The sequence below is a fragment of the Cyprinus carpio genome, chromosome A8 (assembly GCF_018340385.1).
Source record: "Cyprinus carpio isolate SPL01 chromosome A8, ASM1834038v1, whole genome shotgun sequence".
Lineage (NCBI taxonomy): Eukaryota > Metazoa > Chordata > Actinopteri > Cypriniformes > Cyprinidae > Cyprinus > Cyprinus carpio.
The window spans coordinates 22,795,538-22,817,526 of record NC_056579.1 but is presented as its reverse complement, the minus strand read 5'-3'; the positions used below and the strand labels follow the sequence as shown (position 1 = coordinate 22,817,526).

Sequence of the window (21,989 nt, the reverse complement as noted above, 5' to 3'; positions counted from 1 at the left end):
CCCAAACTCTGGAATAGCCTTCCTGATAACATCCGGAGTTCAGACACACTCTCTCTGTTTAAATCTAGATTAAAGACACATCTCTTTGCCCAAACATTCAAATAATGCATCTCACACTGCACGATTTTAGCAATCCTATAAGATCATTGCAAAGTAAAATTTTGACACCAATACCTAAGAAATACCAAATAATAGAAATACCTAAAACATAATGTATCAGTGGGTCTCTTAGCCTTTTAATATGAAATATGCATTATGAAGTATCTCTGTTACACTTGACAATTTCTGACAGATTTGTCATAACTGGTTTACTTTCAGCCAAATAACCTTTATCATGGGGTTACAAAATCATTGATGTATGTAATGCATGCACCTTTACTTGTCGTGACAAAGATTTTGTCTATGACAACAAACTTCATAAATCCTATCGTGATAAAATTGTCTTTCATGAATTGTATTTAGCCTTGAGCAGCCATAAAAGACCACTAAAACTGAAAGTTCTGTCATGTTATTCCAAACTGACTTCCTTCTAACTGTGTGGGTTATAACAGGAAATATTTTAATAAACATAATTTAACAAGAATACATTGCAGAACTAAGTGAGTCACTAAATATTTTTGGATTTAAGCAGTCTTTGCTCTAATGAACTGCACACCGTCAACAAAGTGTTAAATTAATAGTTCACCCAAAAATTAGAATTCTGACATCACTTACCCTCACCTCATGTCGTACCGAGCCTGCATGACTTACTCTCTTCTACTAAACACATTTTTTTTTCATTCCTTTAAACTATCAGTGCTACAGTGCAATGTTACTGTGTCAATCAACATTATGCCACAAATGCTCTCAATCAAGCTAAACTTGAATTTCATCAGGAATATTACTGTAATTCAAAATTTGAATTGACAATGTGATCAAAGTAATATGTATATGCTTAAGTCTACAGCATATATTCATCATACTACATGTTAAGTGCAAAAACAAACAATGGTTATTTGCCAACCAAACTGAAATTGTCTTTGGCAAGCCCTGAAGTAAAGCAACAGCAAGGATGGTAAATAATTTAAGCTTGTTTTGGAGCATGAAAATGATGTTAATTCAAATCTCAAAGAAGCTCTTTTACAACCTCAGCACATGGTTTGTCTAGTCAACCACACGGTTTCAGACGGTTTAGTGCCAGAGGTGCAGTCCTGATGTTGGCAGTAACAATATCTCTATGCAGAAGAATCATATGACACATTTGCATAGATCAGGAGGAGGCAGCTAGACAGGGTGCCCTACATGCATAGATTGCTGTTCACTGAATGTGTTTTTTGTGCATATTGTCAATGCTTATGAACTTTAGCACATTAAGTAGTCATGGGCTAGTTGTCACACTTTTTTAGTAACATTTTGCTTAGGTCAGGGTTATTTCTGAACGCAACATACTATAAAATAGTATATATATTTTTAACAATAGTAATAATAATAGTAATAATAATTTTTTTTAAAAATAGAACATTTGCATTTTACTGTTGTTCTGTAACATTTTTATTATATATATATATATATATATATATATATATATATATATATATATATATATATATATATATATATAGTATTTACTAAATAATGTTTTTTAATAATTTAATCATTTTTATTCATATTTCATAAAACGTTAAATATCTAATTTATTAATGAACAATTATTTCACAAATAACTGTTTATTTTATACTTAATGATTGTGTATTCATATTGAATGGGTTCCATAAAAACACTAGTTTAACTTTTGTTTCATCATTGAAATCGGTGTGTGTACCTGCTTAACCATATTTTAAGTTTTCTGTGAGGGTTAGGATCAATTTATAAAACAGTTTATGTCCCCCATGAGGAAATTGACATTTGGTTTAATATTTAGTTGTGAATGCACTGATGCAAATGATGCATTGACATCAGTATATTTTAAATGTGAGTTATGTCATCGTATGGCATTATATGTAAGTCCTTGTTTTGCCTTTATGCGTTAGCAGTCCCCGCGCGCCCCTACGGAAATCAGTGATGTCATATTCAGGCACAGAAGCTCATCACAGCTTAAAGTTCCAAACGGACACAATTAATCAGTGTTTTAAGTCAAGCATTTGGAGGTTTTAAAAGAAATGACGCTGAAAGAAGCTTTGTGGGGTCTGAATCTAATGACACAACTCTGGACTCATCGTGTTCTGGAGAACAGGACTCAGCAGTCCCCGCTCACCAGCACAGATTCTCCGCCGCTGGATGATTTGGATGTGAACACGGATATTTTTTCCAAAGTGCTTGTGACGTTCATTTACACTGTGCTGTTTGCAGTCGGCTTAATCGGTAACTCCATGACCCTGTACATATCTCTCCAGAAGAGATCCATACATCTCCAAAGCACCGTCCATTATCACCTCGCCAGTCTGGCGGTGTCCGACCTGCTGATTCTGGTGCTGTGTATGCCGGTGGAGCTGTACAACTTCATTTGGATTCATCACCCCTGGGCTTTCGGTGAAGTGGTCTGCAGGGGTTATTACTTTGTGCGGGACGGCTGTTCGTGCGCGACGGCGTTAAATATCGTGAGTCTGAGCGTGGAGCGCTACATGGCGCTATGCCACCCGTTCAAAGCCAAGAGTCGGATGTCCCGCGGACGCACCAGGAGACTCATCTGCGCGCTCTGGTGCGCGTCGCTTATTGTCGCCTCTCCGATGCTTCTGACGATGGGTCAAATTTATGTGGGTGAAGAAAGCATCTGTACCACCGTGGCCTCCTTCAACACCGCCAAAACAGTTCTACAGGTGCAAGAAGAATTCTGTCTCTGTGCTGCCTGCTGTCATTAAGGGACATCAGGTAGAAGTGGTCAGGGAGTACAGATAGGTAGGCACTGTATTTGATGATAAACTAAAATTTGAGGCAAACACTGTTATTATTAGGGGGAAAGCGCTTCAGGGTATATATTCAAATGAGCAGCAAGATAGTGGGGATAGACTTAAAGACTATCATACATATTTATGAACATAAGGTGACTAGGAAGGGTCAGTTATTCCTTTCCGATGTCACCCATCCATTGTGGGCTGAATTTCAACTGCTTCTTTCTGGTCGGAGATTTAAAATCCCTTTGTGCAAGTCACAAATATCCAATTTATTTACATTTAAACCTGGAAATAAACTGAAATTTTCAGGATGTAAAAACGTTGCAATATACAACAAAGAAATATTTCACATGCATTCTGTGCTAATTTTCACTAATCAGATAAATTTGTGTTGATCAGTAAACTCCTTTGACAGTCAGATGCTATTGATTCCATCGAAGCACAAGATAATCTTAGGAGTATTCTCAAATTATGCTGGAGAATGTGATCAGGTTTTGTTCAGTTATGTCATCTTAATTGCTGCTGGCGTACATAAAGAATAATGGCAACAGTCATAAATAAGAAATATTTCAACGTTTATTTGAGTTTGCATCAACATTGTATGTTTCTGATGAAAAACACACATCACACACAGACACATGACGTATGACACAGTTATATATATAAAACGCAGGAATATCTGCATAAAAAGCATAAGACACACAACACACATTACGTCAATAGAACTCATGAAAATGATGCTTGCAACTTAAAAGCTTTAATTAAATCAATAAATTTGAACTTTTCACTTGCAACATGCATTTAAGTTGTGGTAATAGGTCAGATAAAATACATTTGAATTTAGCTCTTTGACATTTGTCTGTGTTGGTCTGACCTGTTTACTACAGTGAGAGATGATGCAGAAAGAGTATAAAGTAGTAAACATGATCATAATGTCTGAGACAGTAGTGATACATAAATGGATGATGGCATAGTGATTTAATTTAAAACTGTTTTAAATTGTATCTACTGGACAGGAAATAGCTCTGTTAAAATTTCTCTTTAGATGTAACTGAACATGCGTATTATGAACAAGATATTACATGGACATCATGGAGTGGTTGAGGTGGTGGGTAAAAAGAAAAAAAAGAGAAAATATATGTGTTGAAGAAGAATATATGTGTTTCACACGGACATGCTGATCTCATTTTATTACCTGGTGAAAATACTCTGAAGTGCAACAGGGTGTAAAATTGTCTGGGGAGGGAGAAGGAAACAAATTAAAGGTCAGAATGATGCTGTAAAGAACAAAGTAGACAAAAATAGCCCTATTAGCCCTTTTTCTATTTTCATTTATAAAAAAATAATAATAATTTATACATTTATATATTCAGGTATGTATAAATATATAGGACAGGATTATTATTTATATAATTTATTTTTTTTTATCATTTATTTATATATTTATATATTTATTTATTTATTTTTTTTTTTATCACTTGATTTTTGGGAAATAATCATTACATATGCCATAATGTGTCCCATTCCAGCATTTTAAATAGTCCCTATTTAAGTACTAAATGTTTTTCCTTACAGGTAAATGCCCTTCTCTCTTTTGTGGTGCCAATGCTGGTGATCACAGTGATGAATGGCCTGATTGGACATCAACTCCAGAGAATGACCCATCATGACTGTTCAGCAGCTTCAGATCACAGCGTCACAGCAGAGACAAACCGTGAGCGATCCTTACACCATGGTGTCAAAGTCCTACGTGAGTGAAAGAAATGCATAATTTTAATATGTTCAGTTTTTGATGACACTATAAATAAGAAATTCTGCAGTTGAAACCCAACAGAATAGACATTTATTTAATCACTCAACAACTGAAAGTGTCTGATAAGAGGTGGTACAGACAGGGGCTTAATGTTTGGTGTCTTTTTTTTTAAGTAACATATTTAAGACACAATATTTATAGTTTCTTTATCTGTTTTTGCTCCGTCAACAAAAATACTTCCAAATAAAGCCACAAAAGAACTGCTGCAACATGGTAGTGGTGTTTCCTTATTGAATGATTCAGTGGTTTTGAACAAGCTTACTGAGTAAATGATTCAGTGATTCATTATGATCACTTGCTTCATTCGAATTCAGTGTTTCAAATGGCTCACTCATAAAGACAGTCACTTGTCCCCAACTACTGGCCAGAAAAATTGTTGCATAATTCATTATATGAGATGTCACTGGTGTGGTATTCTTTCAAAAGGTAATAATATGTACACTTAGGTACTAATATGTACTTGTAAAGTACTAATATGTATCATCTAGGGGTAGATAAGGTGCAAAGATGTACCTTTTAGCCTTTGTGCCTTAGGATACTTCCCCAGTGACAGATGTTTACCTTTTTTTCTGAGAGTGTTTTAATCATATTTGTCAAAGGTACTGATAATTACTTGAAATTACTAGTAAAAACCTTTAATTTATTTGAAGTTCATTGTCATATGTTTTTCTGTGTTATCAGGTGGGGTTGTATTTGCCTTTGTTATATGTTGGTTTCCTTATCATTGTCGTCGACTGATGTACTGCTATGTAACTAAGTGGACAAAGTGAGTTTGCATTTGCATATGACAAAAAAAAAATGCTTTTCAAATAATATGCAGATTTTATAACCTTTTTCTTTTTTTTTTCACAGTACTCTTTACGATTTCTACCATTACTTTTACATGATGACAAATGTGCTTTTCTACGTGAGTTCTGTGATCAATCCCATCCTATACAATCTGGTCTCATCCAATTACCGCCAAGTCTTTTTCTCCACTGTGACTTACTTTTGCTACATGCACTCTAAAAGTCAAAGGACTAACGAGAGCAAGAGGAGCTTGCAGCTACCACAGCATCTTCATTCGTCCCTGGTCACACCCCGTAACAGCCAGCAGACCCTTTGTCCCAAGGTGATCATGGAGACTATGTACTGATGTTAATTCATTCTTGATTACAATATGTATGTGTTGCTGTTTTCTTCCATCAGTGCCGAGGGAAAACAAAGGATGTGTAGAAAAGCCATGTACGAACTTAAGGAGTTTTGACTTTGAAAGCCGTACTATTGAATATTCAACATTACACTCTTTCTACTCACTTTTAAGTTCAGTGTTTTCTAAAATGTGCAGATATGCTGTTTCAAGTGCATATAATATGTGGGCTACTGCAGAAAAAGCAAGAGTATCTTATTTTAAACATGGAGCATGTTGTCATGCCAGATATGCCATGTTCCCATTACAATATTACCCCAAAACAAAAACACAAAACACAAACTCAACAAAATAAAATAAATCATAAAGTAAAAAAAAATTATATATTAACAGTATAAATAAAAATTCCAATAAAATACAAGAAATATACATATATATATATATAAAACAAAAATAAAGGGTGAGGGTCTATAGGTTAATACAATGTTTAAAGAACAATATATCAATTTCTATGTAAGATATTACTATGAGGGTTCATATATAATATTATAATGGAAGTCCAGTCACCTTTAGTTAGGATAGATATATAATATATAAAAGAAAAGAAAAGAAAAGAGAAAAGAGTGACTGTGCCTTCTCAGTAATTGGGCCTCGACTTTGGAATGACTTGCTGGTTGATATCACAATTCCCTATTTTAAAAATCCACACTCTTTTTCAACTTCCTAACAAAAATTAAACATATCACTATCATACCACCTAAATTGTGTTTTTCCTTTCTGGTTGAAGTTTTGTATTCCTAATTTTTATGATGCTGTTTCTTACTTTAAAGCACTTTGGTAAGTCTTGTGGCTGTTTTAAATGTGCTATATGAATAAAGTAAACTTGAAACTTTAAAACAGTAATGGCTGACTGCTGCTTCTCACACAGGGCGGTATATATGCTAATAGGGCAGAGATGTTCACAAATGGGTGGGACTTTTTCCGCACAATGATGTCATTTTTATATGATGTTTTCCTCAAGCTTTACATGTTACCCTTGGGAGATATCATCAGGAAACACGGTGTTAGCTTTCAATGTTATGCTGATGATACTCAGCTCTATATTTCTTCGTGGCCCAGCGAAACATACCAATTTGAAAAACTAGCAGAATGCATAGTCAATATAAAAAACTGGATGACAAGGTGTTAATTATAGGACCTAAAAACTCTGCATGTAATAACCTAGAACGCTGTCTAAGACTTGATGTCTGCTCTGTCAATTCTTCGTCATCAGTTAGGAACCTAGGTGTGCTATTTGATAGCAATTTTTGATAGCAATCTTTCCTTAGAAAGCCATATTTCTAGAATTTTAAAACTGCATTTTTCCATCTCAAAAATATATATCTAAATTACGACCTATGCTCTCAATGTCAAATGCATAAATGTTAATCCATGCGTTTATGACCTCAAGGTTAGATTATTGTAATGCTTTATTGGGTGGTTGTTCTGCACACTTAATAAACAAACTCCAGCTGGTCCAAAACGCAGCAGCTAGAGTTCTTACTAGAACCAGGAAGTATGACCATATTAGCCCGGTTCTGTCAACACTGCACTGGCTCCCTATCAAACATCGTATAGATTTTAAAATCTTGCTTATTACTTATAAAGCCCTGAATGGTTTAGCACCTCATTATTTGAATGAGCTCTTGTTACATTATAGCCCTCCAAGTCCACTGCATTCTCAAAACTCTGGCAATTTGATAATACCTAGAATATCAAAGTCACCTGCGGGTGGCAGATCCTTTTCCTATTTGGTGACCAAACTCTGGAATAACCTACCTAACATTGCTCAGGAGGCAGACACACCCTTGCAGTTTAAATCTAGATTAAAGACCTATCTCTTTAACCTGGCTTAGACATAACACACTAACACATTTCTAATATTCAGATCCATTAAAGGATTTTTAGGCTGCATTAAATAGGTAAACCGGAACCGGGAACACTTCCCATAACACCCGATGTACTTGCTGCATCGTTAGAAGAATGGCATTTACGCTAATATTAGTCTGTGTAACAACGTACAAACTTCACAATCACGGGAAGAAGAAGGCGGGAACTGGCGGACATTCAAATCAAAGCTTTAATAACAAAATAAACACAAAACAGCGCTACAGCCCCCCTCACGGACAAAACAAAACCAAAAAACAAAACAAAAACAAAAAATAAACCCCTATCCCTCCTCCACTCTCGTCCCTCACCTTCTTCTCTCCCCGACACACTGCCACTCGGCCTCCCACCAGCTGGGTGAACTCTTCCGCGGTGCCTGGTGGCGGGTGCCATGGTGGCGGCACTGGATGGCCCTCGGTGGATGGCACGACACTCCTCCGCCGCCCGGTGGACGGCGACAGCTCCTCTGCTTTCGGGCAACTGGCAGGAGTCCCCCGTTCCCTGCTCCTCCCCATTCTGGTGGATGGCAATAGGCTCATGGACGGCAGCCACCCCGCGCTGACTCCTCCGCTCCCTCATGGACGGCAGCCACCCCTCCACATCGCGGGCGGCCTGTAGCGAGTTCGTCCATCCCCGGCAACTCACTCCAGCCCAACACCTCGAGCGTCCACGGTGGCAGACTCCTTCCCTCTGCATGATGGCACCGCGGATTCACCCCAGCGGCACGTCCCTCCTTCCTCCCAGGTTTCGGCACCAGTGTAACAACGTACAAACTTCACAATCATGGGAAGAAGGAGGCGGGAACCGGCGGACATTCAAATCAAAGCTTTAATAACAAAATAAACACAAAACTGCGTGACAGCCCCGACGAGATGACTTTATTTCCAAATCACTCCACCAAGTCCAGGCCTGGTCCTCTCTCGTCCTTCACTGTCATTGCTCCTCTTTTGTTTCCTTCTGATCTCCTTCGTGGGACTCGAGACCGGTGAGTGGAGCATGTCTCGCTCATTTCCAAATCACTCCACCGGCCCCGCTCCGTTCCCACGGCTCTCGGCCCCGCCCCACTCGTCACAGTCTGTTTCTCTCTTATTCCGAGGTCACCATAGCCACAAGATCCAGTCTGTATCCAGGTCAGATAGTCACTGCAGTCACCCAGATCCAATACTTTTACAGCCCAGATGGTGGATCAGCACCTAGAGATGATCTCTACAGCCCCGAAAGACAGCGGAGACCAGGACAACTAGATGCGCCCCGGAGACAGGTCCCCTGTAATGACCTTGTCTTAGATGGCCACCGGGACAAGACCACAGGAACCAGTTGAGTCCTCTGCACAATGTGACTTTGCCGCAGCCTGGAACTGGACTGCTGGTTTCGTCTGGGCAGAGGAGAAATTAGTGTTTACTATTGCCATTTTGCATTATTGACGCACTATTTTCCTAATTAATGCTGTATAGTTGCTTTGACAATCTGTTTTGTTAAAAGCGCTATATAAATAAAGTTGACTTGAGATGACATGTTTAATAGAGTGGGAGAACTATGATGTCACTTTGTAGGCCAATCAGCTGTTAGCATCACACTTGCCCACAGCACAAATTTTCTTGGAACTGCGCTGACTGAGGCAAAGTCTCCTGCATTTCAGGATTTCATGTGTTGCCATAACCATTCTGTGGGCAGACAAAATATCCATCCCTTGTGTTTGGAGGTATTTGGACAGTGGTGATGTCTGCTCAAATATCTTATATTATCTTATATTATAATATATTGTGCTGTCAGTATCATCTCATATTTAACCATAGCCTCAACAAATCCTTGTGCTTGAATGCGAGCAGTTGTTTTCATGGTCATGTCCTCTTGTATTGCTGTCAATGCAAGGATGGCATCCACATAGAGACAATTATCTGGATTTGTTCAGAACACTTTTTGCACTACTGGATTACTTCATGTTTGTTGAAGATGCTACTCAAAACAAGTCTTCAAGCTTTCATGGTGGGGACGAATGTAGTTATCAATTTGTTCTTTAGTGTCTTCACTTTCCTCTACTGTATATGTTCTTACTTCTCCACTCTCTTCTATTCTTCCATGCACTTCATCATCTACTCTATCATTTGTTCTTTCTTTTCTTCTGTCTTTTTTCCTATGTTCTCTCTCCTGTCTACTCTCATCGTGCTGTCAAGATGGCGCTGTGTACTGTGTTGGCTGGCTGGCGCTCTGTGTTGTCTGTTTTATTGCTTCTATTTTTATTTATATGTTTTATCAGCCCTAATCACTCTCTGTGGACTTATGACTGTAAAACCTTACTCCACATTTGTGCAGTTATAGCTGGGCTCACTCAGAGTGGAAAATGTTACTTTAATCCACAACTCAAACCACCTATGAAAATGGAAATTACGAACGAAACAGTTGAAGGATAGCAAGAATCACTGTACTTTTTTATTGAATGAATGATTGTACTTTTTTTCGGGAGATTTATACACAAAAGACACTCCTTTTTGCATCCAATCTCTCTGGCCTCTTGGATACCATTTTCACTGGTTGTGGTTCAACATCAACAACAAGTTTCAAGAGAAGTAAACTTAAACAATCTGTGCTTTTGCATGGCGGCTTCTGTTTTGGATGGAGTGTTACTATTCTCGCTGGAGTCTGGTACAATAAAAATGCCATTGGTTAATGAAAGATCGTTCTCAAATAAAACAGTTATTTTAAATGACTTTTTTTACACATTGAATGATTGAATGAATGATTGTACTTTTTTTAGCTCCCCTAGAGCTACTTGCACCAATGGTGGATTATCAAATTTTTTAATGATTGTACTTTTTTTAGCTCCCCTAGAGCTACTTGCAGGGATGGTGGACTTGCTTGTGTTTTTATAAATAAATTCAAAAGCAGTCTTCTGCCAATGGTGAATTATTAGAGTTTTGAGGCACAAGTAATGATGTATGATGGCTTTGTGTGTTCTGATATATAGACCACCTAGATACAATAAGCATTTTATACAGCAGTTTTCAGAGTTTTTATCACATATTGTGCCTAATAATATTTTAATACTTGGGGACTTCAATATTCACGTGTGTTGCCTGGATAAGCCTAATGCTTCTGAGTTTTTACAATTGGTGGATTTTACACAGTTTGTGACTAGTCCAACCCATGACCAAGGCCATATTTTGGACTTGGTCCTTCCTATCAGCAACACCTATCATCAAAATTTATTCTTAATCATATGCCTGTTATTTTCAATGTTTCTATGCCATGTTATACCTCAGTCTGATGTGATTTGTTCTCATCTCATGTCGCCTTCCATGGCTTTAGAATTTTCTGATGTTAATAACTCATTTGTGAATTTGATTGAGTTTCCTTCTCCTTCTGTTGGTCCGGATGAGCTGTTGATATTGTTTATTTCTTTTTGTTCAGATATTTTGGATGAGGTTGCTCCATATAAATTTAGGAAATATATGTTTAATTCACAACAACAACACAAAAAAAACACACTTTCTGCTATTAAGCAATAAAGCAGAAAGCTTAAACTAAAATAAAAAGGAGAAAATAAAATACACTCTTCAAATCAAAATTCAACTTTTTTCAGACTATCAGGCTGCTGTGAGAATTGCTAGGCAAAATTACTTTTCCAATGTTATTGGAACAGAAATACAATGCCCCTTCAGCCCTCTTCTCTACTATTAATAGCAAGGATAGGACCGGGCCCTAATCGAGCCCTACCCAAGATTTAATATTTCAAAACACAACCAAAATACAAAAAAGCATAAACACATTTTTCAAAACTTTACTATAATATAACACAGCCTAAATACTGATAAGTATTACCAAAATTAATAGTAAATAAATTGTCATAATAAATAAATGGAGATGTTGAAGCACCTAAGTATTTTATGTGTGAATCTAAAATAGCCAATTGAAGAGACCAGACATGAGCTACTCCCACAGCTATGCCTGCAGTGACAAGTACTTGTTACAACAAAGAGAAATATGAGCAATATGAAATGCCTAAAATAGTCTAACAGACAACAAAGACAACAAAATAAAAGTTACATTTTATAATTTATTTGTAGATGTTAGCCAGCTAGCTAGCTCATTAGTAGGGTATAATTAGCATACCCATACCTTTAATTTAAATTTTGTGCATACAGTGGAAAATTACATACTTAAACTTGATTATTTCATTTTATGAATGCTAGATTATAGTCCTAGTCATGATCTTTTTCAAAATACATTTAGACATATTTTGGTGAATTAAAAGCAAGCAGTAATGTAACTGAAATTTAAAACAACATTACAAAATCACACATATTATAAAAAAAAAAAATAAAAAAAAAATAAACAATCAAACAAAACAAAAAAAAACATTCCACGGTGTCAGTGTTACCAGTTAAGATGTTCTAAAAAGACTATTTCAAAATACTATATAAACATTAATGGCTAATACATCGTACGATGTATGATAATACAATAGTTAACTTGTGATTTTTACCTCTATACTGATATTTATTCTGCTTCTCTTCTTTGTATCACTTCCTGCCTTGTGCTCCTGATAATTAAATTTTTTCACAGATCTTTTTAGAAATTATACTTTAATTGCCATGCATAATTAATGTGCAATGATAATGTATTATAATTACGTCATGAGCAGAAAGTGTTCAAATTAGTCCAACATGACATGTTGTCAAATCTTATGATTTTTCGTTGATGTCAATTTTATTTTATTCCAACATTATTATAATCAGATCGGTGATTGATCAGTAGCCTACTAAAATTATGTTAACTGTCAGAAATTATTTTGCTTAATATATGGGTGTAGGAGTGCATGATGGTCACAAAAGGGCACACTTCCGACCAAAAAAAGAAAAAAAACAACTTTCCTGTGGCGCCCCCCCAGTCTTTTTGCGCCCTAGACAACTGCCTATGTCGCCTATGCCACGGGCCGGCCCTGATAAATAGAATTCTTACTCCAAACCAATGTCTTGGTTTGACTTTTTCATTAGAAATGTGAAATGTTTCAGACAATTTTTGTGAAAAAAAAATTCCTTACAGCATCTGTTGAGCCTTTGATGACGTCAACTTGTGTTAGGAGTTTTGACCTATTTGAGCAAGTATCATTGTCACAAGTTAAGGACATCATTATTCATTTAAAGTGACATCTGGTGGTTGTGATGTGGTTCCTTTACGTCTTCTTAAGGAGATAGTGAATGTTGTTGGGCTTTCATTTCTTCATTATCATTTTATATCACTTTTATCATTAATAGCAACCTGGTGTGGTTCCTTAAGCCAGTAGTTGTTCAGCCGCTTCTAAAAAAATACCTACTTGGATCCACTTGATTTGAAGAATTATCGGTGCATCTCAAAAATACAATGCATCGCAAAGGTTTAGAAAAAATATTCTGTTCACAGTCTTTTTTAGACAAGAATGAGGTCTTAGACAAGTTTCAGTCAGGTTTTAGGGTGGGTCACCATCAAAAACCCTTCAATAATAAGAGATGCAAATAATCCTCCAACTCTGATTTTATTGGAAAATACTGCAGCTCTAACTTAATTTTACATCATTGCAGCATTTGATACAATAGATCATGGGAATCTCTTAAAGCATGTATCACATCTAGTTGGGATCTGTGGGACAGTTTTAAAGTGGTTCGATTATTATCTGTCGAATAGAGTATTCTTGGTGATGTATGGTGAATTTGTTTAATCTACAGCTCCTATAACCTGTGGGGTTCCTCAGGGTTCTGTTATTGGCCAGGTATTGTTTTCCTTGTACATGCTGTCATTTGTGTGTGTGTGTGTGTGTGTATATATATGTATATATTAGGGGTGGAACGGTTCGCAGAAAAAAATTGCTAGGGCTGCGGTTCAACTTAAATCAGACAACACATCTGTAATATGGTTTGCTATAAATAACACGTAAAACAAACAGGGTTCGGCTAATGTTTCTGTTGATTGAATGCGCATTCTGGCTTCCCAGTACATTACAACAATAGCGAAGAAAAAAAAAACGTGGACAAACCATTCACTCTTGTTCAATGCGAATGGCATATGCTGGAATATGAGCAGTCATTTATTCCGTCATCACCCGAGTGCTGATAGCGTGCGCACACAGGTGAGACCTGAACAGCACACATTGGCTGCATCCGAAAACTTAGGCAGCTGACTTGCTGCCTCACTGCCGTATCAGGCAATGACTTTGCAGACAGCTTTTTTGCACGAAGGCACCTCATGAAACTGATTTTAGACAGGCTTCTGAGGCAGAGTAATGATTTAATGAGCTACAACAAAATATAGAGAGCTTTGGTGATAACTAAGTGGATATTTCATTACTGCAATATTAATTTCTCACTAGAAATGACATCAAAAGTGGAAAACGTTGATCAAAAACGTACATTTACACACAAACTGACCACCAACCGCAACTTTCAGAGGCCATCTTTATTTTTTGGCTTAACTGTCACAGAATTGAACGCACAGGATTGTGGGATACCAAAGGCAGTGAAGGATACATCTATGCTGCCTTCAAAAATTGGCAAGATGAAGGCATCTCAGGAGACAGGAACTGAAGCTAACATTGAATTCGGACCTGCCTTGATGCCTTCCTACCTTGGAATGCATCCTCCGAAGGCAGCATTTTCAGTTTTCGGATGCAGCCATTGATATCTGTGTTTAAACTAAACTCATTTGAGATTTTCCAGTTTAAACATTTAAGAGCCAGGGCACGCGAGCTCGCGCATGCAGTGAGAAGTCCGAAGCACGCAAACCCGCATCTCAGAACATGCTCAATATTAAGCTCTCTCTTAAAGTATTACGTTTAAATTGACAAGTTCACACCAAAATTATGTCAAAATGTCCGTCTTGGTAAGAATCCTATAGCAGACATAGCCGGTTGAACGTACTGTATCAGTGCACTGGATTAGTGCATTCTCTTAAAGTGACCGCACTTTTTTAATATTAATCAAACAGCTACAACAACGAAATCAATCACTGCTCTTGATTGAATAGCTTTTGTAACTTTAATAAAGATTCATCTTTAATTTATAGTCAAATACGCAATGCTGTTTTACATTTCAGTACTTTATTCAATTTCTGTACCTAAAACTAATGTTAGACCTACCTAAAAAAATGAAAATCACTGTTTATGTTATTTGTATATTTACTCTATTGTATTTATTTGTGCTTTTGCTGGTGATTTGATAGATTATTCTGTGTTTTTTTTTTATTTTTTTTTTATTTGGCAGTATAGTTTTTCGCTAAACATAGCACATACGGAACCATACCGAAACCGTAACTCTATAATCATGATACAAAACGAACTGTGAGTAAGTTGAACCGTTCCACCCCTAATATATATATATATATATATATATATATATATATATATATATATATATATATTTCTTATCATATGTACATGTGCATTGTATATATCCATACCATATGCATATATGCTGATGATACACAAATTTATATCCCTTTGAAACCTTTAGAGAATTGAGGTTTAAATTTGCTTTTGGTATTTCTGGAAGAAGTGAAGAGCTGGATGGTTCATAATTTGGTTCAGTTAAACCAAAGTAAAACAGAGATTTAGATTTTTGGCCCCATCAGAGGATGCTCAGACATTGCCACTTATTTAGTTCCTTGGTGAGCCTAGGAGTTGTGTTTGATTCAGATCTGAAATTTGACAAGCAGATAAATGCTGTGGTTAAGAGTTGTTTCTTCCAAATTAGGTCTCTTGCTCGATTAAAACCTATTTTGTTGATGAAAGATTTAGAAAAGGTTATTAATGCCTTTATTTATGTTCTGTATGTGGGGTCCTGTCAGACCATTATTTCATGCTTACAATTAGTTCAGAATGCAGCATCTAGGCTGCTTGTGAGTGCTAAGAAAAGTAATCACATCTCTCCTGTTTTGGCCTCTCTCAGATGGCTACCGGTGGACTTCAGGATAAAATACACCCAATAAATTATACACATATATAAGTGTATGTGTTTGCAGTGCATGGAATGGCTCCTGCTTATGTGTCTGAACTTATTACTTTCCGTCAGTCATCTAGGTCTTTAAGATCAAATATTAAGTTGTCTTACTATCCCACGAACTCATTTAAAGCTGAACTGGAATCAGGCCTTTGCTGTTGCTGGTCTGCGGTTTTGGAATAGTCTGCATCCGTGATTAGGGAGATTACTTCCATAAACACCTTTAAAGCTGGGGTCAAAAATAACTTCTTGTCATTAGCCTTCATTTGGTCAGTACTTGTCTTTTGAATATCTAAGGATTGTGCTGAATGGTGCTCCACGCATTCTGTTTATCGTGCAGCACATTAAACCGAAAAACTCTCCAGCCTTTGTTGAAGAGTTCACAGAAATGTTATCAGTGATTTCCACAGAGTTTGACTGTTTTGCTTTTGCAGGGGATTTTAATATTCACATAGATAATGCAGAAATCAAAACTACAAAAGAAATTATAACGGTTTTAAACACTTTTGACCTGATTCTGCATGTGAATGACAGAGTTTCTTCTCAAACCTTATAAACAGTAACTTAAACAACACTCACACTATTTTTACTACTGTTGAGAGACTAACAAACCCCGAAGTCAGATTCCCAGTTAAATGCTCTCTGACAGCAAATGCAGTGAGTTTGCTTCCTTCTTTTCTGAGAAGATCAATAATATCAGGAAGGCAATTAGCACATCCTCAAGTCATGCAGAGGTCAGACAGATTCGACCACAATATCAAAAAGAAGATAATATGTCTATTTTTTAAGCAATTGATAGCAAAATTTTGGAAGAAATAGTGCAGCACCTTAAATCGTCAATCTCCTATCTTGACACACTTCCCACATCTTTTTTCAAAAGGGTGCTTAACTGTTTAGAAGCAGATCTCTTAGAAGTGGTGAACGCCTCACTTCTTTCTGGGACATTCCCAAACTCCCTGAAAACTGCAGTTGTTATGCCCCTCCTGAAAAAGAGCAATCTTGATAACACCATTTTGAGCAATTATAGACCAATATCTAATCTTCCTTTTATAGGCAAAATTATTGAAAAGGTAGTTTTTAATCAGCTGGACAAATACTTAAACTCAAATGGATACCTAGACAGTTTTCAATCTGGTTTCCGACCACATCACAGCACAGAGACAGCTCTCATTAAGATAATAAACGATAATCGTTTAAATTATGATTCTGGAAAAATATCAGTGCTGGTACTACTAGATCTCAGTGCTGCGTTTCACACTGTCAATCATAACATACTACTAGAGAAACTGGAAAACTGGGTCGGGCTTTCTGGGATGGTACTCAAATGGTTCAGGTCAGACTTAGAAGGGAGAGGTTATAATGTGAGTATAGGAGAGCATAAGTCTAAGTGGACGTCCATGACATGCGGAGTCCCACAAGGCTCAATTCTTGCACTGCTCTTGTTTAGCCTGTATATGCTCCCACTAAGTCAGATAATTAGAAAGAACCAAATTTCCTATCACAGCTATGCTGATGATACACAGATTTACCTAGCCTTATCGCCAAATGACTACAGCCCCATTGACTTCCTCTGCCAATGTATTGATGAAATGAACAGCTGGATGTGCCAAAATTTTCTTCAGTTAAACAAGGAAAAAACTGAAGTTGCTGCAATTGAAAACAAAGTTGAAGTTCTCAAGGTGAATGCATACCTTGTCTCTAGGGGTCCAATAAGTTAAAAAATTAAGTCAGATATCTTGGTGTGAGTCTGGAGACAGACCTTAGTTTCAGTAGTCATGTCAAAGCAGTAGCTAAACCAGCATACTATCATCTCAAAAACACTGCAAGAATTAGATGTTTTGTTTCCAGTCAAACTTGTTCATGCCTTTATCACCAGCAGGGTGGACTACTGTAATGGTCTCCTCACCAGCCTTCCCAAGAAGACCATTAGACAGCTGTAGCTCATCTAGAACACTACTGCCAGGTTTCTGACTAAAACCAGAAAATCTGAGCATATCACACCAGTCCTCAGGTCCTTACACTGACTTCCAGTTATATTAAGGATTGATATTAAAGTACTTTTACTCATTTATAAATCACTCAATGGCCTAGGACCTAAATACATTGCAGATATGCTCACAGAATATAAACCTAAGAGACCACTCAGATCATTAGGATCGAGTCAGTTACAAATACCAAGGGTTCACACAAAACAAGGGGAATCCGCTTTTAGCTATTTTGCCGCCACCAGTTGAAACCAGCTTCCAGGAGAGATCAGATGTGCTAAAACATTAGTCACATTTAAATCTAGACTCAAAACTCATCTCTTATTGAAAGAGCACTGTGCGATGTCCGAACTGATTGCACTGTATTTTATGTATTGCACTGTCATTTTCTATTTTTAACTGTCTTAAATTCATTTTAAATCATTTTCAAAGTTTTTAAATTCCTTGTTTTATTTTTGTGAATATTTTCTTATGATTATTTTACTTTCTTTTATGTTAAGCACTTTGAATTACCATTGTGTACGAAATGTGCTATATAAATAAACTTGCCTTGCCTTGCTTTGCCTTGTTTTTTTATATACTTAGAGTGTTTGTTGTTTATGTGTATGTAGTTGTACAGCACTTTGGTCTGCATCTGCAGTTGTAAAGTGCTTTATAAATAAAAGGAATGAATAAATGAATCTCCTCTCCCTTCTTCATATTTCTCTCCAGCCTCATGTCCTTTCTCCTCTACACTCTCCTCTAATGTGGACCCACTGGGCCTAGCCTGAGAATGAACACAGATGATGTCACAAATGCATGAAATTAGACACAATATATTCTGTACCAAAAAAAAAAGAATCTTACATTTTCTGACCCAGGGCTCAAAAAAAAAAAAAAAAAAAAAAAAAAAAAGCTAAAATTTTAGAATGGCAAAAAAAAAAAAAAGTATTGTTGTTTCTGTAAATTAGAAGAGTATGCAGTTGTGAAGTCGACTTCATTTTGGAGATCTTGAAGAGGTATTTTAGTTCATTGTATTATTTTAAATTATTATTTTTTTTTTATAATTTACCAAAATTGCTTTGAATCTGTTATGAGATTAATATTTTAAATATAACATTTTGAAAGTAGAAATACTGATTGATTTAAATGATTTAAATAACTGAAATGATATTTTGAAAATTTAACTAAAACTGTCACTAGGTGGCGCCTGGCAGCAAGTCACTGATTTTATCACCGAATCATTCATTCATTCAGTTGATTTGTTTGAAAGTCTGGTTAATTCAGGAACTTTATTAATTGGTCATTAAATAATTGACTTGATTCATTCATAAACATTCATTCATAAATTCACATTCATTCAAAACGAAAGACTGCTGTATTTGCTTGAAGATGTGCAAGCGGCTTAGCTGTGACTGTTTGAAACTGTTTTCATTGAGGAAATAGAGCAAAATCAGGCAATAATGTTATAATCAGACAATGTAAGTCACTTAATATTAAATCTTGTTTATTGAACTGTTTTATTAAATAATCAAAAACTCCAGTGTTTTGAGCAGCGAGTGGATTCTGGTTAACATTGAGTCTTTTGTCTCTTCTGTTGAGGCGGTGGTCTAGAAGTTCAGGGAGGCGACGGCGCAGTCTCCACTATCCCAAGTCTTTCTAGAAGTCGGGCACAGAGGTGGGTGAGTGCTAAGAGTAAGAGAGCAGATCTCAGTAAGGTGTTGGATGGGAAGCTTTACTATTCTAAACCGGGCTCTGATTCTAACACTTCTTCTAAGTGGGCAGTCCCCCTGGGCCCTGCATGCTGTTTTGGCTCATTGTAATATAGCCTTCTGAGGATAGCTGTGTTCTTAGCTTGGTTAATGGAGTGTCCCTCCTGATTGGCTGGGTTCTCCATTTTTCTATGAAGGTAAATAAGTAGCAAAACTCGAGAGCTTGTTGATTTGAATGTGAGAACTTTTCATATGAATATTTGTAATTGTAAGTTGAAATTTACACTCAGAGCTCCGATGTGAAAAGCTGAATCTTTTGATTTGCACACACAGACAACAATCAAAACACCCGTGTTTTGAATTTGAAGTTTCAGATTAATACAGTAGTTACCAATGTGTAAAATGACATTCACGTAAACGAAATGACAGACACAGATGTGTACGACTTATTCACTTTTGCACTTTACTTCAGTGTTGTTGTACAACCACAAGTCAGCACTTACAACCTCTTAGATCTGACAGTACAACTTAAAATCCTAGCACTTTGACTTTTGCTACTCATTTTCCAATATTCCTGTAGCAAAACTCACTTGTGCACTTGTACATGCAGATATGAGAGCGCAGAACCGGGTGGTGGGGCTGGAGTGTGAATAAAGCCAATGTATTATTTTATGATTCTGTGTTGTCCTCAGTTTCTTGTGTAAATAAATTACAAAGGTAGACTTGAGGTAAAAGACCAGGCAAGAACATGAAAAACATGAAAAACCTACTGTATGCAGTGGTGTAGCAAGTCAGCCCCAGGACCATATGCAAAAACATTTGTATAAAATGCAAGCATACTTTACAAGTAAGAGGAAACATGCAATATGGATGCAGACAATCATTCAAAAATGCTGTGCTACCATACTTAATAACTAAGAGTTACAAAAGCCAAACCATTTAATAGAAAAAAATATACATTAAATGTTAAGTTTATAATATGCATAGTTGACAGACTAATTTACAACACGTGAATTCATTCATTTATACCGAAAGAAATGGAAGTGACATGAGTGCCTGGTGAAGAGTGAGAAAAATTGAGGAGCCTATATTTTATAGGTTTATATACAATACTCATTTTGTGAAAAAAACACTTCTTCAAATTATATTTTAAATGATCATTAGGCCTATTGCTGCTTGCCCACTTCAGACGTTAGACCTAATGTGCATTTTTCTTCTTCAAATTATAGCTAAATGGTTTGCAATGATTAATTTAAAATCTGGATTAAATCAAGGTTTATCTAATAATTCTGTTGCACCAAACTTTAAACCATTAAAAATAAGCAGGTTTACATTTTGACCCATCATTTTGATCCTGGATTTAAGAATATATTTAAGATTAACTTTAATCCTGTTGCACCATAACTTTAAACTCAGATTTAAATCTTGATTATGGATTAACTTTAAACTTAATGGAGGTTTGAATAAAATAAAATGCACATGCAATTAAAATAAACAAATCAAAAAAAAAAAAACAGTGGAGATCTGACAAAAACAGGTCTCAGAGAGGTGTTTATTACAAATAAAAATGAAAAAAAGCACATCAGTTGGCAGAGTGCAAGGGTCTTGGCGGGATGCTGATCGATCACTCATGGTACACCTCGGTGTCGGACAAACAAAAGAAGTGAGGAGTATTTAACAGCAGCGGTCATGGTGATGATGAGCCGAGCACCAATGATCACGTCCACGCCTCTCGTTTCTCATGCTCGCTCCGTGTGTCTGCTGGGTGGCGATCAAACGAACAGGGCAGTGTTTTTCATGAGCAGAGATTGCTACTAGACGAATCATATAAAAAAAAAAAAATGTATTTCTTATCTCGGTTCTTTTGTCGTAAGTTCTGCTATTACTCCATTAATTTATATAGCCTATATATCCAGAGCTGCCTGAATGCAGTCTCTGGCTTATTGCCAGTCAAGCACAAGCACACTGCAGGGATGCGTCTATAATGACTTTGATCTGATCATAAAGTCTTTCCGAGTCACAGGGCTCAAGTCCAAGTCAATTCTCGAGTCATTGCTGTCAAAGTATAAATAGATAATCAATCATACTTAAATCATCACGAGTCGAGTCGCAAGTCATCAAATTTGGGACTCGAGTCCGAGTCGAGTCTCGAGTCATGGGACTCGAGTCCACACCCCTATATAACATGACTATTCACAAGCTATTTTATTGACGGTCTAAATCAGGGGTGCCCAAACTCGGTCCTGGAGGGCCGGTGTCCTGCAGAGTTTAGCTCCAACTTGCCTTTACACACCTGCCTTGAAGTTTCAAGTATGACTAGTAAGAGCTTGATTAGCTGGTTCAGGTGTGTCTAATTGGGGTTGGAGCTAAACTCTTCAAGACACCTGCCCTCCAGGACTGAGTTTGGGCACCCCTGGTCTAAATGCTTGGAATTAATATTTAATGTTTTCAAGTCTATTCATTATTTGTAGTGCACCAGCCACCCAATAATCGCAATAAGCGTGTTTTGTTACTTTTAATATAACACAAATCACAGCCTTTAAATACTGTAAATTTTATCTCAAAATACAATCAATAATGTGTTTTTCCGCTCTTTAATGTGGTGTGA

General features: G+C 36.7%; 1 protein-coding gene across 1 annotated transcript; it reads left to right on the top strand.

The window, feature by feature from the left end:
- The first annotated feature begins 2,138 nt into the window (after window positions 1-2,138).
- On the top strand, window positions 2,139-6,128 carry LOC109069586 (neurotensin receptor type 1-like). Its single transcript, XM_019086215.2, has 4 exons — window positions 2,139-2,795; window positions 4,446-4,620; window positions 5,365-5,449; window positions 5,536-6,128. Exons 1-4 carry the CDS (start codon window positions 2,139-2,141, stop codon window positions 5,816-5,818), a joined length of 1,200 nt encoding a protein of 399 aa, XP_018941760.1. The 3' UTR covers window positions 5,819-6,128.
- Window positions 6,129-21,989: the final 15,861 nt, after the last annotated feature.